At 42.7% G+C, this 21,226-nt stretch overlaps 1 protein-coding gene across 4 annotated transcripts in view; it reads left to right on the top strand.

Annotated features, from left to right (window-relative positions):
- Window positions 1-21,226, top strand: part of LOC122799903 (E3 ubiquitin-protein ligase RNF14-like) — a 975,557-nt gene that overhangs the window by 597,822 nt on the left and 356,509 nt on the right. For all 4 annotated transcript variants that reach the window (XM_044069290.1, XM_044069286.1, XM_044069287.1 and 1 more), the window contains exon 5: window positions 18,654-19,160. In XM_044069290.1, the coding sequence (XP_043925225.1) occupies window positions 18,654-19,160 (507 nt within the window). The remainder of the gene's footprint in view (window positions 1-18,653; window positions 19,161-21,226) is intronic.

Raw genomic sequence — 21,226 nt, 5'->3', positions numbered from 1 at the left:
TTAGAAAAGGGATGATTTTAAATGTCCATAGGTGTACCCCTGGGCTGCCCGAGGAAGAAAAATAATGTGGATTTTGCAGTCACTGCTAGACTGAACCATGTTGTGCAGTGAATGGGTATCAACAACACTATAGAAGGGAATGGGGGGTGTGTTAAATTGCCTGGGTCATATGGAATGGGGGCCTAGCTGCAGGTTTCTGGCAGAACTAATGGACTTTTCTTCCTTTAGATGCTGTGTATGTTGCCTTCGCAGAATGCCCTGTTCAAGCTGCATATTCCCTCGTTACTACTTACAACAGGCATTTCTCTATTATGTGGAGCCCTGTTCTGAAGGGGCAAGTTGGACAGATGTCAGTAGCGGTGGAGCAGGATGATCATAAAAAGGCTATGTACAGATGATGGCATCCAGCTGTGGTGGAAAACACACACATGCATACATACTTGCACACAAAAACACCATTTATTGGTATAAACAAAAAAGATGGTCAACAGTTGTGTGAGATTACTACAGTATTGGGTTTTAGAATATTTAAGTAGCAGGAAGTATGGGGGATTCAGGGGAGGAGGGGCTTGCCCTGTAGTAGTTTTAATTTGCATGGTCCAAAGTTATACTTGGAGCATGTGTGTTAAGGTTTCAGTGTCCCTCCACCCAACCTAATCTTTTGCAGTTGATGTTTTCCATATCGATCTACTGAAGTTTAGACTAAGTTCAGATGATTCATATATATAAAATGTGGGTGTCTGTCCATTATAGGTACAAAACGTGCAGAGTAATGTAGTGGCAACATTTTAACTTGTATGATCTTATAGGTCTGTATTACATCAGCGAAGAGGCATTTAATCGAACGCCTCTTCGCCGACACATACAGAGCAAATTCACTAAAGCGTGAATGCTCAGAACAGCGATTTCTTTCCTCACTGTAGTGCAACCTTTGAGTTGGTATATTTAGTTTGGGGGGGTGGGGTGGGGCGGAGCCCCCCACATTGTAATGTTTGAAAGTGTGTGTGTTAGTATTACCGATTTCTTTCCCAGGGAAAGAAATCTGTATTCTGAGTGTTCTCTCTCTAGTGCGTTTGCTCTATATGTGTCGGCGAAGAGGCGTTCGATTAAACGCCTCTTTGCTGCTGTACTATAGACCCAGTCTTATGCTTTTTGCATCCATTCCTCAACTGATGGGTCTCTGATTTGACCTCGAATCTGAGTTTGACCACTTCTAAAGACTTGGATCTGTAGCTTTAGCTCCTTCCCTTACGCATAATCCTCCTCAGCAGCAGCATTACCCAGATCTTGTTTGCTGTTTCTGCGAATGTATGTGGTTTCCGTAGCTCGTGTATTTTTTTCCCTAAGGATTGGATAATTTATATTTGTATTTGTTCCATCTTATACAGTAAATTTATTTATTTACATTCTTTTTGGTTCTTCCTCCTCCTCATTATGAAAAAAAAAGACTTTGCTTATTTTCTGCCGTACTCCTCCTATTCTCAAACTTTCCTCCATCTCCTACCTATGTTCAGGTATTCTAAAGGGTTACCATTGTTGGTAATATTTTTCCTTCCTTTACCATCATCAATGACTTTCTTTTCTCTCCTGTCTTTTTTCTATTATTTTTAGATAATATCGGACAAGCTGACTTGTTTTAAAAAATTCATCCTGTAGGCACAAAATACCAAACCCCAATGCCCACCAAGAGTGTTTATATTGTTTGAGCTGTCCGCATTTGTATACGGACTGTGATATATGTGTGAGTTTCAACCATTGTGTCCTGGTTGAATGCCACAACAAGTTGGTTTTGAAGGGTCTCCTGCCTTCTTACCTCTTCAAGCTGTTCTCCCTCTGCTTCTGTATCTGCCAGAGCTCCTCCTTCCAGGAAGCCTCTCTGGGATTTTCTGAGCAAGAAAGGAAAGAAATGATCCCCTGATTGTTCCTCTTCTGCTGTTCCAGGTTCTTCTCCAACTAAAAAAATTTCAAAACCATCTGATACCTCTGGTCCATCGGATCAGATAACATCTAAGACTGTCACCGGCTCACCACTCTTCCTCCTTTACCCACATCCGATATCTTCTTGGATCCCCTCACCTTTCCTCCAAGACACTCTGATAAGTTGCTCCAGGCCACACACCACCTCATTGTCTCAAAGGTTGTCTAGGAGCCTACAAAAGTGGATGTGGACAGGGTGATGAAGTTTCTTCAGACCAAGATTCATTTGGGAGTTATGCTGGCTTTGTCTCCCATTGGACCGGTGAGCCCCTACCCAGCTGCTGACTCCTGCTGAGATCTGACCTTAAATTTTGGGGCAGTCAGATCCGAGACTCCAGTGTCTCATGTTGGATCTGAAGGCTTTGCCTTCCTCAACTCCAACTACATCTGTAATCAGTTGGCTCTGACAAGCCAGAGTGGTCTTAGACCTGAAGTGTTAGTGCCAGGTAAGGGGGGGGTTAGGGTCGATTCTTATGCACTCTGAGCCTTTGCAGTGGATAGCTCAGCTCCAACTTCTGCCTCAAAGCATAACCATAGTGATGCTCTGAGCTGTCCTGGGCATCTGTCTTTAGCTCCTGACAGGGCAGTTCTTTCCTCTCCTATGTCATCCAGCCTTTGAGGTTATATACAGAGATCTGATGTTTTCCTTTTCATTAGTTCCTCAATTGATAGGTTTGGATCAGAGACTGTGATCCGACTTGGCTGCTTCTACTAGATCATCAGATCCAAGAACTCTCGAGCTCCTTCTGTTACTCATAATGCCCCACTAACCTAACATAACCTCAGATCATGTTTGCCGCCATTAGCTTCAGATGCGGATCCTTCTCCCTTTGAGTATTTTGAGCTAGTTTCTATTTCTAGCTTTTATATTTTATTGTATTCTTACCTCCCTCCCATAATCTTTGAGCTAAATTAAGCTGGTTTCTGCTCACGTTTTAGCTACCACACACTGTACCCTTTCAAGTATTCCTCCTGCTTCTTACTCTTTAGAGCATTTCTTCCTACCATTGTTGGTAGTTTTTTATTCTCTTTTTTTCTTTGTCTTTCTAATTCTATTAAAAAAAAAAAAAAAACTGTTCTGTCCTTAATTAGTATATTTTTTTACTCTCCTAAATTCTGTATTATTGTTGCTGGTGTATCATGGCAGACCAGTCTACAGGACTCAAAGTGCATTACTTGTGGGCATACACTTCACAACTCAGGTGCCCACAGGGAATGCTTTCACTGCCTAGGTCCTGCTCATTTAGAAGTGGATTGTTCAATCTGCTTTGCTTTTAATTCCAGAGCTTTAACCAATCATAGAGACAAGTTAGTTTTAAGAGGCCTTCTATCTTCCTCAACTTCTTCTGTTGCTTGGGGCTCAAACCCCTTCCAAAAAGCCTGACAAGTGTAAGAATCTGTCTAAAGAAAAGGAGCCCACGTAAGAGGTCTCCTGACTGTTAATCAACATCTGCTCCTTTATTAGAACATAAGTAGGGTCTGCCTGTCTTGGATCTGACCATTTTGAAATCTAAGAGCCATACCTTTATGCTTCTTTTCAAATCCAGGTTTGTCTCAACTCCCTTCTCCTTTTTCATGACGGGATCTCCATGAAGATTTTCCAGGCATCTGTTTTTTTGGAAGCCGATGTGGATAGAAGTTCCTCAGAGAGCAGATTCAGATGGAGGTTCTCCTTGTTTTGTGAGCCTCCCTTTGTCCATATCTCCCTTAGTATCTCCTTCTCTGATCCAACCCACTGTTTTGGAGGCCCCTGATCTGTGTCTGTGTGTGTGTGTCTCTCTCTCTCTCTGCGTTTGGGTTTGTCTGCATAGGATTCAAAGACCATCTGTTGTTAGACTTTGATGATTCCTCTGAGCTGACCAGTTCTGAACATTTTGAAGCTAGAAGACTCTTGGATTCAAAGTTCCAGTGTTGAGTTCAGGAAGTTGGAGTTAACTCGGAAGTTTTCAGAGCCATCTCTTCCCCTCGGGGCTTTGACACTGCATAGCTTGAGTTCAACTCCCTCCTTGGCTGGAGTGCTGGTGGGGTTGCAGGAGCCGGTGGTTTGAGAAATTCCTGTTCATGTGCTGCCGACTTCAGTCTCCCATAGGTATTCTGCCTTTGAAGTTGTGGAGAGGGCTTTCTCCTTGACGAGAGAAGTATTCTTGTCCCCCTTGGATCAGATAACCCTGCCTCATCCATTTCTTTGCTGTGAGCCTCTTCCATCCTTTCCACTGGGACAGCCAGCCTGAACTAGTCTCCTGCCAGTCCATCAGGACATCATTTTCTCTTCTGATACTTCCCCAGAGCATCCCACTGAGGAAATCCCTTGGTAGAGAATGTGTAAGAGGGAGGTACTTGGATTTCCCCCAGGAATCTCTCACCGATCACACCAATTTTGTATAGGGGGAGGGGTCCCCCAGATCACCACCTGAAGATGTCTCGTTTGGAGACATCCTGGAGCTCCTGAAACAAAAAGGTAGTTGGTCTTTGACACCCGCTCCCAGGAGAAATCAGTGTTCCTGGAGGCTTTTGGATCTGGCCCAGCTACTTCTCTGGTGACCTCCCACTGGTCAATGAGCTCACCAGACTTGTTTTTCGCTGGGCGTGGAAGGAGCCGGACACTGCAGAGCCAATACCAAAAAAACAGACAAGATTTTAGCATCCTCTACGGATTGCGCATACTGGAACAAGGGAGTCGCAGTCAATGCCACAATTGTGGCCTCAGCCACAAAGAAGGAACTGATGGAACAAAGTTCTTCTGTCCATCCACCTAGAGTCCAGGGCTTTGGACAGATTTGGGAAGCAAGTGTATGCTTCAGTGACCTTTGACCTCAGGTTGCTGAATTACCTGGCACATTTTAGGAGGTTACAAAGAGATCTGACCAAGGAGAGTGCCAAATCTCTTTATGGGTCCATGTTATCCAAGGATGGATAGAATCTCCTTGCCAACTGGCCACCCTGCAGTCTATCTTAAATGTGTCCATGAGGTTGATCTCCCATGCAGTGGAAAGTACCTCACGGGCTGCAGGCTCAGGCATTGCCATCAGGAGACATACCTGGATGTGTTTGTGATTTCGTGGAGCCCTTTAATTCTTTTTTCATCGATGCTCCTTTTGATGGATCTTCCCTGTTTAGTCCCAAGGTTAGAGAGAGACGCTCTCTGGATGTGAATAAGGGGGAAAGACCCCATAGTGGCTAAAAGAATGTAAAAAGTGATACCAAAATTGATAGATATGATCAATGTGGTTTTGTGGAGGGGAGGCAAACATTTGTCAACCTTACCAGAACACTGATGATCCAGAGAGAAGCAGAATGTAATAAAATATCACTGTTGGTGGTGGGTCTTGATGCAGAGAAAGCATTTGACAGAGTAAGCTGGGAGTTTGAGCAGGGCAAGTGAAGCATTTGCATTCCCTGATAAAATTATTATAAGGTTGATTAGAAGGGTATATGAGGGAGCGGAGGCAAAAATTCAAGTGAGTAGGTTCCTCTCTCTAATTTCTGTGTGAGCAGGCGAAACGGGCAGGGCTGTTCTCTTTCCCCTTGGTTACTTGCATTATATTTAAAACCATTGGCAAAGAAAATAAGGGACTCAGAAATTCAAGGATATAATTGGTGTAATCAGGAAAAGCTGGCTTTATTTACAGATATTTTATACCTGATTAAACCAGAAAAGGACATTTTAGTGTTATAGAACATGTTGGCAGTTTCAAATTTTTTCAGGATACAAAATGAATGAAACTAAAACAAATGCAGTAGCTGTAAATTAAGTACCCACATGCAGTGGTTCAGCAATATCCATATTTATGGGGACATGATAAATTGAAGTACATAGGAGTATGGATTAAAAAGGATTCTGGTGTGGCAGCTAAGGATATGTGGGAAGAGACTCAAAAAAAGATATCAAAACTGAGAAATTGGAGGCTCTGTTACATGGATAATGAGATCCAAGCAGTTAAAATGTTTTTTAGTCCCTTTAGTTTTATATACAGGTCAGGCATATTTTTATCAACTGGAGGAGTTGTTGATAAAATCCTTCAGCTCTTTATGGATTGCTATCTGGAAGGGGAAGACAGCAAGAGTGAAGTGGGATAAAGTGGTTCTTCCAATATAACAAAGCAGTTTGGGATTACCTAATTTTGAAGGGGTATTTCAGAGCTACACAGTTAAGGTTCCTTACATAGCACAAGCAGAAACCTAGAATTCAAAGTGAAAAGGGATGATGTTGAAACGGGGGGAAGCTGAAGAAACAAGGAGAGACTGGTATTCTGGATTCAGATCCTTAACGAAAATGACAATAACCATAGAGACGGCACAGTGGTGCAGAGGTTTGCGTTGTTGCCTCACAGCAAGAGGTTCTCCAGTTCGATTCTCTTTTGGGGTGCCTTCTGTACCGAGTCTGCATGTCCTCCCCACATTCATGTGGGTTTCCTCTGGGTACTGTGGTTTCCTCCCACGTTGCAAAGATAAGTCTGTATTACCTGATAGAATGTTTAGGTTAGCGAATACCTAAACATTGATCTGGTAATATCGAAAAATTAAAACCGCAAACGGCTGATTTAACGTAGGGAAAGAATTCCCTCAGCCGCAAAAAAAAAAAAAATAAAAAAAATAAAACCAAAATTAACTTGGGGGGGGGGGCTGTGCCCCCCACACCCTAACTAAATATATGAACTCTGAGATTGCTCTACAGTGGGGAAATGAGCAAAATCCGCGTAACAGCCAAGGGAATTCTTTCCCTGCGTTAAATCAGCTGTTTGTGTTTTTTTGCTTTCACTATTACCAGATCGACTTTTAGGTATTCGCTAACCTAAACGTTCGATCAGGTAATAGGAACCCTACAAAGACATGCACTGGAGCATTTCTCCCAGGGCCTCTGCTGAAAATTGTCTTGTTTCAAATTGGACTTTCCCTTTAAACAAATGTTAAATAAAATAAAGTAGCAGAAAGTATTGTAAGAACCAAGCCAACACAAGAATGGAGAAAGAAGATTTTGCCAATAGGGATGACTGCAGTTAGGGATACAGAGAATAGGCAAGAGGGGGCTGGAATTCATTGGAGAAAATTGGCAAAAGAACTAAGTTATTGGAAGCAAATAATTAAATAGGGAAAGGTGATAGAATGGTAAGAGGCCAAGACTTCGGACTTCAGGCTAGAGATTTCGCTCCCTATCAAGGATTGATATCAGAGTATAGGCAAAGAGAAAGAAATAGGGGATCTGAAGCAAAATATCACCACTGGTAGAGTATTTTTAGTAGACGCTAGAAAGGAATAATTAATGGAACATATATTGCATAAGTATAGGAATCGATCTGAGGAGGTTAGAAAGGATTGGGAAGAGGGACCGGATGAGCAATTCACAAAAAACAATGGGGATGTGTATTTATGTTTCCCAAACATGCAGCAAAGTCTAGAAGATTTAGGATCTTTCCTTGAAGTGTTTACTCAGGGTATGTAGACTCCAAGGAATTTTTCCTCCAGTAGACAGTGCTGAAGGTGTGATGAGGAAGAGAGAGGTAATTGGGAAAATGTTTTCCAGAAGTGTTATGAGTCAGCAGACTTCAAAGATACCCAGCAGATTGTCAGAGATACTGGGTGAGCAAATTGGTGCAACTAAGGAAATCATTTTTTTTTTTTAGGTATGATGCAGAATAGGAATTGCCTAGACATAGTAAGGCCTTGCTGAGTCTAATTATGGTGGCTGCCAAAAACGCAGTTACTAGAAAGTGGAAATCAAAGTCTAAACCAAATGTATTAGAAGCAGTGAATATAGTAGCAGATGTAAAACTGGAATTGGGATCTTTAGAAAGGGGTAGGAGAAAATTGCATAGAAAAAATGGGAATTGTGGGAACAATACTTGCATAGGATGAATGAGGTTTAAAAGAAGGCAGGATTTGAATGAGCTTTGTAATGTATGTTTGACTGAGAGACTGGGTAGATTTTAAATGATGTGTAATGTTGCAACTAAATTGTCAAAATTATGTCAATATGGTTAGTTTTCATTTATATAACTGGGTGACTGCCTGTATTGTACATAATAATTTAATAAATGCATTTCTTCTTTACAAAAAAAAAAAAAAAAAAAGGGGAAAGATCCTGCCTAATGTTGGGTGTACATTTTTCAACCTAAAAATCAGATAGGAGGTAGAAAGATTTACAGAAATGGAAGATATTTGTTTTCTAGGCTCTTGTCAAAGACTTGGAACCTTTTCAGCACTGTGCCATCTATCCTTGAATTTTTAGCTTAAATTTTCAATGAAGGTGCTAGTTTTTCAACTGTTAAAGTTCAGTTGGCTGCCATTTCTAATATATACCTGGGAGAAATAACTCTACCTTAGTTACTTCTAAACTATGTAAAGCCTTTCTCAAGGGATCTGTTTTACTTAACCTCCCGTTAAAGGATCCTGCTCCTCCTTGGAATTTAACTATAATACTTTAGGCTTTATCGCAAGCTGCTATTGAACCTTCAGCCAAAGCAGAACTAAATATTTTATCCTGGAAATCCATTTTTCTGGTTGCTATTACAGCAGCTAAACGAGTGCCCGAACTCCAGGCTCTATATTCTAAGTCTCCCTACCCGTTTTTTGTTTTCACAAAGGCAGGATTTCCTTATCAACTAATCCCTCTTTTCTGCCTAAGGTAGCTTCTGAGTTCAGTATAAACCAGGTCATTAATCTACCAGTGTTCTTTCCTAACTTTTCAAATAGGGGAGAGTATATGCTCCACCTTTTAGATGTGCATCAGCAGCTTCACTTTTATCTTCGCAGAACCGTAAACTTCAGGAAAGTTGATCAGCTATTTATTCTGTTTACTCCTATTAGATTGGGCAAACCAGTATACAAAGTTACATTGGTCAAATGGTTAACTGAATGTATTTCCTTTGTTTATGGTAAAGTAGGTCCATCCTTGCCCCAGCCTCCTAGTGCTCATTCCACAAGGTCTGTGGCAGTTTCTTTAGCTTTTTGGTGAAGGGCTTCCCTAGATGACATTTGCACAGCTGCAGCTTGGACTAACTCTCATACCGTTATTGTTCATTACAAGTTGGATTTGATTTCCAGAGTGGCATTTGGCTGTGCAGTACTCTGGAATATTTTTCCATGAGGGCCTCCCAAGGTTACGGTAGCTGGGGACTCAGTCCCATTAGTTGAGGAATGAATGAAAAGGACTTCAGATTAAAAAAAAAAAAAAAGTTATGTACTCCCCATAACATTCCATCTGTGTTGTCCATTTTTGTTTTTCCTCAATTTCCCACTCACCTGCCTCCTGCCTTTACTTCTGGAAAGATCTAAGAGTTATACAGGAACCTGTGTTCCTTGTTTTGAGCTCCATCTTCCCTTTTGCCTTTCTACCTTTATTAATTTATATAGCAGGTTGTCCCTATATGTTAAGGGACAGCAAACTCAGTTTGAGTTATGTTAGGCTTGCAAGGAATTATGGGTAAAGGGAGAAGTTAGAGAGTTCTTAGATCTGATAATCTGGTACAAGTGGCAGAGTCAGATCAGAGTTTCAGATCCAAACCCATCAGTTGAGGAAGAATGAAAATGGATAACACAGACTGAATGTTATGGTGAGTACATAAGTTTTTTTCTCCTTCTCTGTGTAAAAAGACATGCTTGCCCCCCCCTCAGTTCCACCCACTTCACAACTCTCTGTTGTGGTCTCAGAGCCTATACATCCTATCACATCAGGGCAGCTGGCCTGGACAAGTCTTGAGATCGTCTTCATTCAGGACTCGCCTCACACTTCAGAGATGTTCTTCGTGTTTCACTGTCGCAGTCATTACATTTGGGTAATCTGCTGGCAGGTTGCTCTCAGTCGGCCTGAATAACAAAGTCGTGGGTCCTGCGTCGGTTGCTGTCTCCTCTTCCATGACGTCATGAGGTTGCTGAATTATTTGGCACATGTGACAAGGTTTCAGAGGGACTTGATCAAAAGAGTTTTCCAATGCTCTCAAAGACAGTTTCTGGCCACCCTACACTCCCTATGAAAGGCTTCTTGGCTTATTTCACATGCCTCAAAGTGCTTCAAGAGCTACAGGTTCAGGGATAACCATGTGACTGCATGCCTGGATGCACTTTTCTGACTTTGTGGTGCCTTTCTAGTCATCTTCATCAGTGCTCCCTTTGGATCAACCATATTGGGTCAGGTTAAATAAACCCTATCTAGGAGTGAACAAGATGGGAAGACCTTGTCTGCTGCAGGAATCTGTTTTTCTACACCTCGAAGAACCTTTTCCTAGAATCAGAGAGGAGGCAGAAAAATGTGGATATTCATCGTGCATACAGCTGCAGTCATAACAGATGGGTTCTCCTGCCGTCAGGCGGGTCCTCGGTCGGCCGAATTCCAAAGTCCAGGTCCGGTGTCGGTTGTCGTCGCTTCTTCCCTGACGTCAGTGCGACAGGGGTATAAAGGAACCAGCCGACGCCATTTTCTTCAGTCTTTCTTGCCGCGCGGTGCCCGAAGCCGCCGGTCGGCCAGCTCCTGAAATTACGAAAATTTTGAAACCGAAGTCTTCTTGAAAGCTAAGTACCCGTTGAAACTTTTCTTGCCTCAGACCAATGTCAGACAAAGTTAATAATTGTATTTCATGTGGGAAGCAAATACCGCATAAGGATTTCCATTCCCTCTGTATTCCTTGTTTAGGCCCAGACCACGACGTCTCGGCCTGTCGCTTTTGTGCTACATTCAACAAACGCACCATTAAGCGTCGGGCGGAGTTCGCCCAGCATTATTTTGGCAAAATATTTAACTATATTATGTCGTCGGATACTCCGACTCCAGTTTTGTCTAAAAAGCGCAAAGATGAGGACCGACACACGAGGTCCACGGCCTCTACCGACACCACGCCAAAGCCAACTACACGTGGTCCGGTTCTCAGTGAGGCGCCTACGCAGCCCCTGACTACCGATGACACTTCATTGGCGGTGTCTCCTGTGCCCGAGGTCGCAGGCTCCTCGGCCCACACCCCGACTACAGATACCGAAGCCACTCTTGGCGTTGAATCTCAAAATGTGGACAGGTCTACCTCCTCTCAAGGTGTCTTCAGACCTTCCTCTTCTTTTTCCATCAAGGCTTTCACTAAGTCTAAAGCAGCCCTGCATTCTAAGAGACGAGCTACACAGGCCCCATCTCCAGGCCCCATGCCTAAAAAAACAGATGCTTAAAATGTCTGAGGATTTAATTACTCTTATCAGGGGTTCTCAACCCCCACCGGACAAAGGCCCAGAGTGGAGGAAGAATCCCCCTCCTCTGATCAGGGCTCCATTATTTCAGAGCACTCTGATGATCAGGAACATTCTTACTCCCCTTTTGAAGACTCTGATGCAGAGGAGTCCATTCCTTCTGTATCCCCCCCCCAGAGGATTACTCATTTGGGGAAACTTTGCATACCTTAAGGGAACACTTCCACTGGGAAGGCCAAGATTATTCAGATTCCAAGAAAAGGCTTAGGGAATTTCTCTTGCTACCTCAGCACAGGCTTCTGGCTATACCTCCTGTCTTGGACATCCTAGATGATGTTTACTCGGAGGCCTGCCTTAACCCGGATTCTCTACCTCCAGCCCCAGTCAAGCCTGACAGGTACTACAGGGTTCCTGACTTGCACCAATTTCTATACAAAAGCCATGCTGCTGACCCAGAAACCATCTCACAGGGCCCCAAGGAAATTAAGGCCTCCACTGCTAAAAATCCATTACCCTCTGAGAGAGATTCCAGATCCTTAGAAAGGTGGGGAAAAAAGGTTTATACCTCGGCTACCTTGACCATGAGGGCATTAAACTGTCAGTTCCATATGCTAAAATACCAACAGTTTTTGTTATCACAATTGAAAAGTAAAATGTCACAACCTGAACAACCAGACTTGAAGGAGTTGCAGGATTTGATGCATAGTGAAGAACAAGTGGGTAAGCATACCTTACAATGTGGTTTTGATGCTCTATAGGCTTCATGTAGAGCTGCTGTTACAGGATCAGTCATACGTAGACATGCCTGGCTCAAGGAACAAACCTTGCCAGATCATGTCAAAGCAAAATTACTAGATGCCCCTCTACAAAAGGATGTATTATTTGGTGCTAATGCTGAGGAGGTATTAAGGAAAATGGAGGAAAAGGCTAAATCAATGCAAACTGTGAAAGATTTTCTACAGGTACAACCCCCACGTTTCAGTAGAAATTGGCCTTCCAAAAATTGGTCCTTTCCAGCCACGGACAGACCCCAAAGAGGTAGATACAGGCGCCCGAGGGGCAGAGGACAATCCCAAGGATCGAGGCAGACAATAGCAAGCTCATACACAAAGAGGTGGTGAGGATAACTCGCAACCATTCAGAAAGCAAGCCCAATGACTTTCCCCTTTGCATGCCAAGCAAGACTCAAATGGCAGCACCCTTAGGAGGAAAACTGGCATTATTTTCAAAAAATTGGCATATTGTCACAAAAGACAAATTTATCCTGGACATTATAAACAGAGGCTACAGATTCCATTTTCACACCCTTCCAAAAATGAGAGGCATGCCAAACCTGCCACACAATCAAAGGGCAGAGGCACAAAGGCAAATTACAGATCTCATAGACATGAAAGCTATTCAAGAGGTACCTACGCACGAACAAGGTCAAGGTTTTTATTCCAGACTATTCCTGGTACCAAGGAAGGGAAAAGATTGGAGACCTATCCATCCTAAACACAATTCTACTCGTACCAAAATTCAAGATGCTCACTCTACAGCAGCTTCTTCCCATGCTGGGCAAGGAGTCTTGGCTGGTAACATTGGACCTCAAGGAGGCATACCTGCATGTCCCAATCAGACAAAATTGCAAAAGATACCTCAGATTTCTTGCAGGTTCAACCCATTAGCAATTCTCTGCATTGCCCTTTGGCTTATCTACTGCGCCCAGAGTATTCACGAAATGCCTGGCATCAGTAATTGCCTACTGCAGACTTCAAGGGATACATATATACCCCTATTTGGGCGACTGCCTGATCCAAGCGGACAGCAAAAACATTCTTCTGAAACATCTGGCTTATGTAATAATGTTGTTGAACTCTCTGGGATACACAGTCAACAAAAAGAAATCAAGACTAATACCCTCTCGGAAAATAATTTTCCTGGGTGCCAACTTGGACACAAACACCCAGATGACCTACCTCACGCCAGAGAAGCAGGGGCAGCTAACTCAACACTTCAGAGCACTAGCAAATTGCACCAGGCTGACTGCAAGGAAAATCCTGCAGGCTCTGAGATTCATGGCATCTTGCATCTTACTAATCCCATGTGCAAAGCTGCATATGAGAAAACTTCAATGGTACCTGAAAAACCTATGGTCTCAACACAGCCACAGTTTGGAAACAATAATACCACTAATTCCATGTCTTCAAAGGTGGGCTCAAGCATGCCAAACAAACACAGGTCTTCCATTCAGCAAGCCTCAAGCAAATCAAGTCATCACAACAGACGCCTCGGACTACGCCTGGGGGTGGGGGGGGGGCACACATGACAGATCGGTGCATTTAGGGCAAATGGTCCCAAAAAGAAAAGCACCTTCACATCAATCAAAAGGAAATGCTAGCAGTAAAAAATGCTATTATTTCTTTCAAAGACCTTCTACAACCAGGTCAACTATTGATAAGAATGGACAACACCACAGTTATGTGGTACATAAACAAACAGGGAGGAACACATTCATACCCCCTATGCAGACTGGCCATGTCACTTTGGAATATGGCCATGTCACTTTGGAATATGGCCATGGACTTACAAATCGAACTACAGGCACAGTACTTGCCAGGCAAGGAAAACACGCTGGCAGACAACCTAAGCAGAAATATGACAGATCCACACAAATGGAAGTTACATCCAAAGGTTTTTACAGAGATAATCCGAGCATGGGGAAGGCCAGACATAGATCTCTTTGCCTCCCACAAAAATCACCAATTGACAAAATTCTGCTCAAGGATTTTCCATCCAAAGTCCTGTAAAGTGGACGCTCTCTCTTTCAGTTGGACATCAATGACAGTTTATGCCTTCCCACCTCTTCCTCTGCTGCCCAAAGTTCTATTGAAAACCAGAGCAGACAGACCAAAGATGATTCTCATTGCTCCAGACTGGCCAAGACAACACTGGTACCCACTCCTGAGGAGCCTGACTCATTCCCCACCATGGACCCTGCCTCTAATGCCTCTTCTCCTGACTCAGCACAGCTTCAAAACTCTTCACAACCAGCTAAAAACACTCAATCTAGCCACATGGAAGATTCCTTAGCATCACAGCAGTCTCTACTCTCCAAGGAGGTGCAGGATGTCATTTTGGAGGCCAAGAAGGCCGTCAACTAGAAAAGCTTACTCCGCAAAATGGAAACGGTTTTGTGTCTGGAATGAGAAAAAGGGCCAGAATCCTGGAAAACTGAATTTACCTCAAATACTACAGTATCTAGCTGAGCTGCTGAGCAGTGGACTTTCATTCTCCATCAAAATCCATGCCTCAGCCATTACTGCAGAATACAACACTGATCCACCCTTATTCTCTCACCCTCTCTTAAGACAGTTCCTCAGAGGGGCTAATAATCTAAAACCCCCAAGGAAACAACCAATACCTGCTTGGGATCTCAATTTCATTCTGGAAAAACTGACCTTGCCTCCCTTTGAGCCAGCTGCCTCATCAGATTTGCAATATTTGTCCTGGAAAACAGCTTTTCTTCTGGCTATTACCTCAGCTCGTAGAGTTTCAGAACTACAAGCTCTCATGGCTGTGCAGCCTTTTATCATCTTCCATAAGGACAGAGTTTCCTTATGAACCAATCTGTCCTTTATGCCAAAAGTGGTATCCAGGGTAGCTTTGAATCAGACCATACACTTGCCTACCTTTTATCCTAATCCTCAAAACAAAGGGGAGAAAGATTACTACATTCCTTGGACATCCACAGACAACTGCGTTATTATTTGGACAGAACAAAGCCTTCCAGAAAATCAGAACAGCTCTTTGTGTCCTATGCTTTAGGAGCTCAAGGAAAGCCAATTTCCAAACAGACGATCTCAAAATGGATAGCCCACTGCATACGTTTTTGCTATTCTTTTCATGGCAAAACTGTACCTACAGGCATCAGATCTCACTCCACAAGGGCCACAGCTACCTCTGCAGCTTTCCTCAGAGGAGTTCCTACCAAAGATATTTTGGAAGCAGCCACTTGGAGTTCTGTGCATACCTTCTCCAAGCACTACCACCTACCATTATACTCCAAAACTAGAGCAGGCTTTGCCACTGCAGTCTTGCAGGGCATCCTGGCTCCTCCTAGTTCCACCTAGTGCCTACCACCCCTTTCTTAGCTTTGGGATTCTACCCATCTGTTATGACTGCAGCTGTATGCACGATGAACATAGTACAGTTTTGTACCTACCATAAATGTAGATGTTCGAGTGCTTATACAGCTGCAGTCCAGGTTTCCCTCCCTCCTTCCCCTCTTGGGACAGGCCTATTGGCTAACACCTCCTCATACAACCTGATTGGGGTATTCATTTATGGTGTATTTGCTTGCAACTACTGTATTTTGATTATATTGCATTGCTTTATTACACAAATCTATGTATTGCCTTCCTTCTGGGGGCACCTGACATCTGGGGCAAGAAAAACTGAAGAAAATGGCATTGGCTGGTTCCTTTATACCCGTGTCGCACTGATGTCAGGGAAGAAGCGACGACAACCGACGCCAGACCTGGACTTTGGAATTCGGCCAACCGAGGACCTGCCTGATGGCAGGAGAACCCATCTGTTATGACTGCAGCTGTATAAGCACTCTAACATCTATATTTATGGTAGGTACAAAACTGTACTTTCCTGAAGTCACAAGGCTATTCCCAGGACCGCTATGGGGACAGATTCCCCCATGGCAGCGGATGCCCACAAAATCAGGGTTTCAGAGCTCCATTTTCTGAGAAACCTTATCAGCATTCCTGAAGGATTGTCTGACTGTTGCACTCTGTAGGCAGTCAGGGGTCGCTTATCCCTGCGTCCACAAACCTGGACAGCCATCACCCAAGACACGTGGGTGCAAAGGATCTCCACCAGTGGATGTTACATACCCTTTTTCCTACAGCCTTCTAATCATTCTACAAAATTCCCAGACTTTTCACCCAGTCAGAGAAAAGCAGCAGTCCTAGAAATTCAAAAACTGCTGGAAAAATATTCATCCAGATGGTCCTCCCAGAACAAAAAGCATTCAGAACTTGGGTTTTTTTAGTGCCAAAGAAAATGGGAGACCCAAGACTCATACTGGATCTCAACAATTTAATCCAATATGTCAAAAGCTGCAAGTTCTGAGTGGTGTTGCAGTTTAGTCCATCTGCACATGGACAATTGGATTTGCTGGATAGATCTCCAGGATGCATGCTGTCACATAAAAGTAGTCAGACAGTCCAGGAGATTCCTTCACTTCTGACTGGGAGCCAGTCTTTATCAATTCAGAGCTCTGCCCTTTGGTCTCACCACAGCCCCCAAGGTGTTCAAGTGCATGGCAGTGTTCACAGATCACTTGAGACTGCTAGGATTCCAGGTGTTTCCATATCTTGATGCAGGGCTGTTCTCTGCTCCCACCAAGCATCTTCTGATTCTGACTGCTTGCTCCAACTATAACTCCAACTGGGTATCGCAGTGAACTATGACAAATATCAACTCTCCCCCATTCAGTTCTTGGGGTTCATCAACGTTTATCTGAACATGGTCACACAAATCACAAGTCTCTCTCAGTAAAGGATAAACACATTATGGGATCTAGCATCCCAGTTACTGGCTCGTAGTTTCCCACAGGCAAGGTTGATTTTGGAACCTCTAGGATCAATGGATAATAACTCTACTACCAGTAGCAAAATATTACATGAGAGTACTTCAGTGAACACTGGCAGTGCAATGTTCTATAAAATGTCATCCTGTTTCTGCTCCAGTGCGTATTATGAGAATGTGCAAAGTGCATGTTTCTTGGTGGTAAGTTTCTCATGGCCGTCTTTTTATCCTCCCACCACCCATAACTACAGTGACCCCGGAGTCCGCCCAACTAGTGTGGAGGGGGCATTTCTTGGGAACGACAGTCCAAAGCACTTGGTCCATTCAGAAGACCAATCTTCACATCAGTATCCTGGAAATGAGAGCAGGCCTTTCTCTCAATCCTGTGGTGGTGGAAACAGTTTTCCATCAATGAGTTCAGCCATGCTGCAATTTCTGCCTTCTCACTCAATTCCAAGTGCAGCAGATACTTCTCCCTGATTCCCACCTCCCCACCCCCAGAAAGGGAGTCACCAAGAGAGACTGTTGTCCACAATTGGTCCAGGGACTACTATACACTTACTCCTGTTCCACCGATCACAAAATTCCTTCAAAAAGCATCATACTGGAAGTGCAAAGTAGTCCTCATTGGGCTTTTAAGGCCTCGCCAAGTGCGTTTCTCTCTTGTGTGGCCTCATCTTGTACACCCCCCTTGGGTGTTAGATCTGATCCAGGATCGTGTCACCCTCACCCATCAGGAATGAATTATTCAGACATTCAGACCCTTAAACTGACCGCATGGTTTCTCTAGTTCCAATGATGGCTAGACAGTCCAGTTTTTCGTCCTCAGTCACTTTTTTATCTTCTCAGATTCTACTAGAAAGGTGCATAACAGTAAATGGCAAAGATACTCCTTTTGGGATTGTAATTCTTTTGTATACAAAAAAATGGATTGACACTTCCCAGACCTAAGGCTCACTACACCACGTCTGTGGCCACATCTTTTGGCTTTTGGTTTAGGGTTGATATGAATGACATCCGTGGAGCTGCTACTTGGTCTAACTCCCTTGCCTTTGTTGCTCACTACAGATTGACCTCTTATGTAGGAACAGAGCAGTGTTTGACCCTGTTGTGCTCCAGAATATCCTTTGAGGACCACTCTGGGTTTTTTCTAGCTGGGGACTCTGCACCATCGGTTGAGGACTGGAAGAAAAAGACAACACCAGGTATAAAAAAAAGTTATGTACTCACTGTAACTATGCATCTGTGTTGTCTGTTTTCGTCCTTCCTCAACTTTCCTTCCCTTCATCTTCCTTCCTATTTCACAATTATTTCCTATCCTCCAAGGCCCCTAATTACACCTGAGGACTAAATATCTTGCTTGAATGATTGATGAGCTCCAGCTATTCTCTCCTTGTTCCTCCAATTTTGTATAGTTATTCCTTAAGATATTGCTATATATTTTTTTCTGTATCATAGCCGTTTGTCCTCCCTTCACTCTACAGTGTGTATACAAACTCCATCTGAAGTAATGCTGTTGCTGAGGAGTCTTTAGAAGTAGCTGGTCCCATCGATTGAGGAAAGACAAAAACAGACCACACAGATGCATAGTTATGATGAGTGCACAACTTTATTTTTTGTAACTGATTCTCAAAAAGAAAGTTTTTTTTTTCAGAGATGTCTTGGGTAGACTGCAATTTCTGTTGATCTATTTCTTCTCTCTCCACACCTCTACTTCTAACAATTACCCGTTTCTGTTATGCAGATAAATGAACACCCTCAATGAACTGTGTTGTAGTATTCAAGGTGTAATTTTTTCTCAGTTGATGATTTTTGTGCATTGTGTTGGTACCTTGAAGTTGTGTCATTGGAACTTTTTCTGTAGTTAATACGCATTTTCAAATTACCAGTATTTTTTTGTACTAATTAATATTTATCTATTTTTTTAGCTCGGCGCTCTCTGTAAGCAGTTAGATGAGATCTGGCAAGAATGTCAAGGATGTGTTGTTCTATTTTCTTGGATGCAGTTTCTCAAGGAAGAGACCTTGTCTTTTTTGAAAATCAAGTCTCCTTTAGAATTGAAGAACACTGTTATAAGAAGATGTGACCAGAAGTGTTTGACTTTGAAGAATGATGAACATGGCTCCAAATTTGAAAAAGATGTTAATTACGATCCAAGAGCAATACAGGATGTGGAATCTTGGGTAGATGTGCTACCAGTGATACTGGATTTTGACCAACAACAGAAACAGAAATGCTTTGATAGTAAAGTGTATTTGTGCAATATCTGTTTTTTGGAAAAACTTGGAAGTGACTGTCTTTACTTTACGGATTGTAAACATGTATACTGCAGAGCCTGTCTGAAGGAGTATTTTGAAATTCAGATTAGGGAAGGCAGTGTTCAGTGCCTAAACTGTCCAGAGCCAAAGTGCCCTTCTGTTGCTACGCCTGCTCAGGTAAATGAACTTTGAAATTAGTGAATACAAGGAAGGCATTTATGCATGCGTTTGTCTCCATTGGACTGTACTATAGCAGGTCACTTTTGTTTTTTTTTTCTGCAGAAGTGATTTTTTTTTTTTTTTTTTTTTAATTCTTAAGACCGATATTTTTATAGTTGGATTATGCTGTTTAAAGCATGGTCTATAACTTGACTGTATTATTCATACTGTGAAGGCATTTGTCCCTTGAAAGGCTGACATTTGTTTACTTAAATGTGTATTTTTCCTTTCTTTTCCACCTTTTGAAATGTTAAGACATCTCATTTTCCTTGTTCCATTTACTTGTGTCTTCCCCTGACCACCCAGAGTATAGCTATTTTGTGGACAACATAGTAAATCTTGGAGTACACTTTCAAATTTTAATTCTGTATATGTGAGTAGGGTGGCAGAGGCCAGCAAAAGGTAGCACCAAGGTTTAGTTAGATTTATTTATGTATTGTGTTCGTGTATGTATTGTAGTGCCTGGTCTCCTGTTGCCAAGAAGGGTTTCATTTTGTGCAGATTTCCATAGCATGCTAATGCAAAACATGAACTGTCCTCATCCTTTGTCCACCTGTGATTACTGACGTGCTGGCATCATGTGGAATATAGCAGTCCTCCTTTTCCTAAAGAATAGGGGGCTGTGACTTTGGGTTTTTGCTCAACTGGAATCACTGGCATTTTGAGTAGTGGTGGTCCCACTGTATGGGTAAGTTTGTGATAAAATATTAAACACACTAAACTGCAATGTAGAACTTTGCCCTGCTGGCACAAAGGCCAGGCATTGTTATAGGTTCATTGGCAAGTACTAGGCTAGCTGCCCTTGTGGGCCATTTTAAGCCTAGTGAATTTCCCTTTTTGTGTTCAAATTTAACCTATCCCAGTTGGCTAGTGATTGGCCTTACCCATCCCATGGTCGATAATTATATATTACCCTTAATGATAATATCTGAGATCATTCCATAGATAATTTGAGAGGACCTGTGTAAGGGATAAAGCATTTAGGAGCTGCTTCTGTCCATAAATAGTGCAGGGGCAGTCCTGGGATAAATTTTCTGTTTCCCATTCATAGATCCAAGGGTCACTTGAATGTGGACAGGGATGAACTTTATTTTATGCGGATGGGGAGTATGTTTGAGAGCAGCATCATCTCCTGCGATATGTACCTGTCCCTCCAAACCATTTTGTTAATGTTGCAGAAGAGGTTGAAATCCATAGACTGAGTGTTTCTGATGCCAGTTGACTTGCTGATATGCAGTAAATGTATCAGTATTGGGACTGAGGTTGCATTGTATGCCAGACACGTGTCACCTTTTAGCAGTCTGTAGGATACCAAGTATAGTGACAGGGCTTTGATTCGGTCCATGTAGGGCATGTTGTTTAGGCCTTTTATCCTTTTAGTAAAGTGTCTCTCTCTGCGTATTCCAGTTGTTGCTTGTGTCTAGACAGATACATGCCACAGGGTGCATTGAACTCAGTGATTGGCATAATGAAGGCTGGAGTAAAGGGGGGGGGCAATATCCTTAGCTCTAGATACAATTCCTCTGTTTATAAGCTTCGCAGTATAGAATGACTTTCTCACAACAGTGGAAATGGTCAAAAGTTAGTAATTTTCCACATAAGTTCTCAAATCCCAAACAACTGGGACAACTCTTAAGGGCATATTGTTAATGTGGTAGTTCCCAGGGATAGATGACTTTCAGTGGATACATTTGATTATTTCAGTTATGATGCAGATTTTGGAGCATGCTACAGTTATTGAAAGACTGGGTATTTCAGAGTAGGACTAAGAATCTAGTATGCATGCTTTTGTGTTAAACAAGTTATCTTGATTTTTGGTTGACTCGTTTCCAGTTTCCATTTTTTCTTGAGTAAAAAGGATGATTATCAAATTTCAGGCAGAGAAGAGTGAAGTTTACAGTTGTTGTCCTTCGATGACTAGAGCACATCTGCTTCCAACACCTCCAGCAGTTGATATTTAATTTCCCTATTTCTTCAGTTCCACAGAAACAATACTTTCTCAAGACCAAATCTTACAGTTTACC

This window comes from Protopterus annectens, chromosome 4.part0, assembly GCF_019279795.1.
Source record: "Protopterus annectens isolate FY-2018-M chromosome 4.part0, PAN1.0, whole genome shotgun sequence".
Lineage (NCBI taxonomy): Eukaryota > Metazoa > Chordata > Ceratodontiformes > Protopteridae > Protopterus > Protopterus annectens.
Note: the sequence above shows the minus strand (reverse complement) of the source record. Positions and strands in the feature narration are given on the sequence as shown.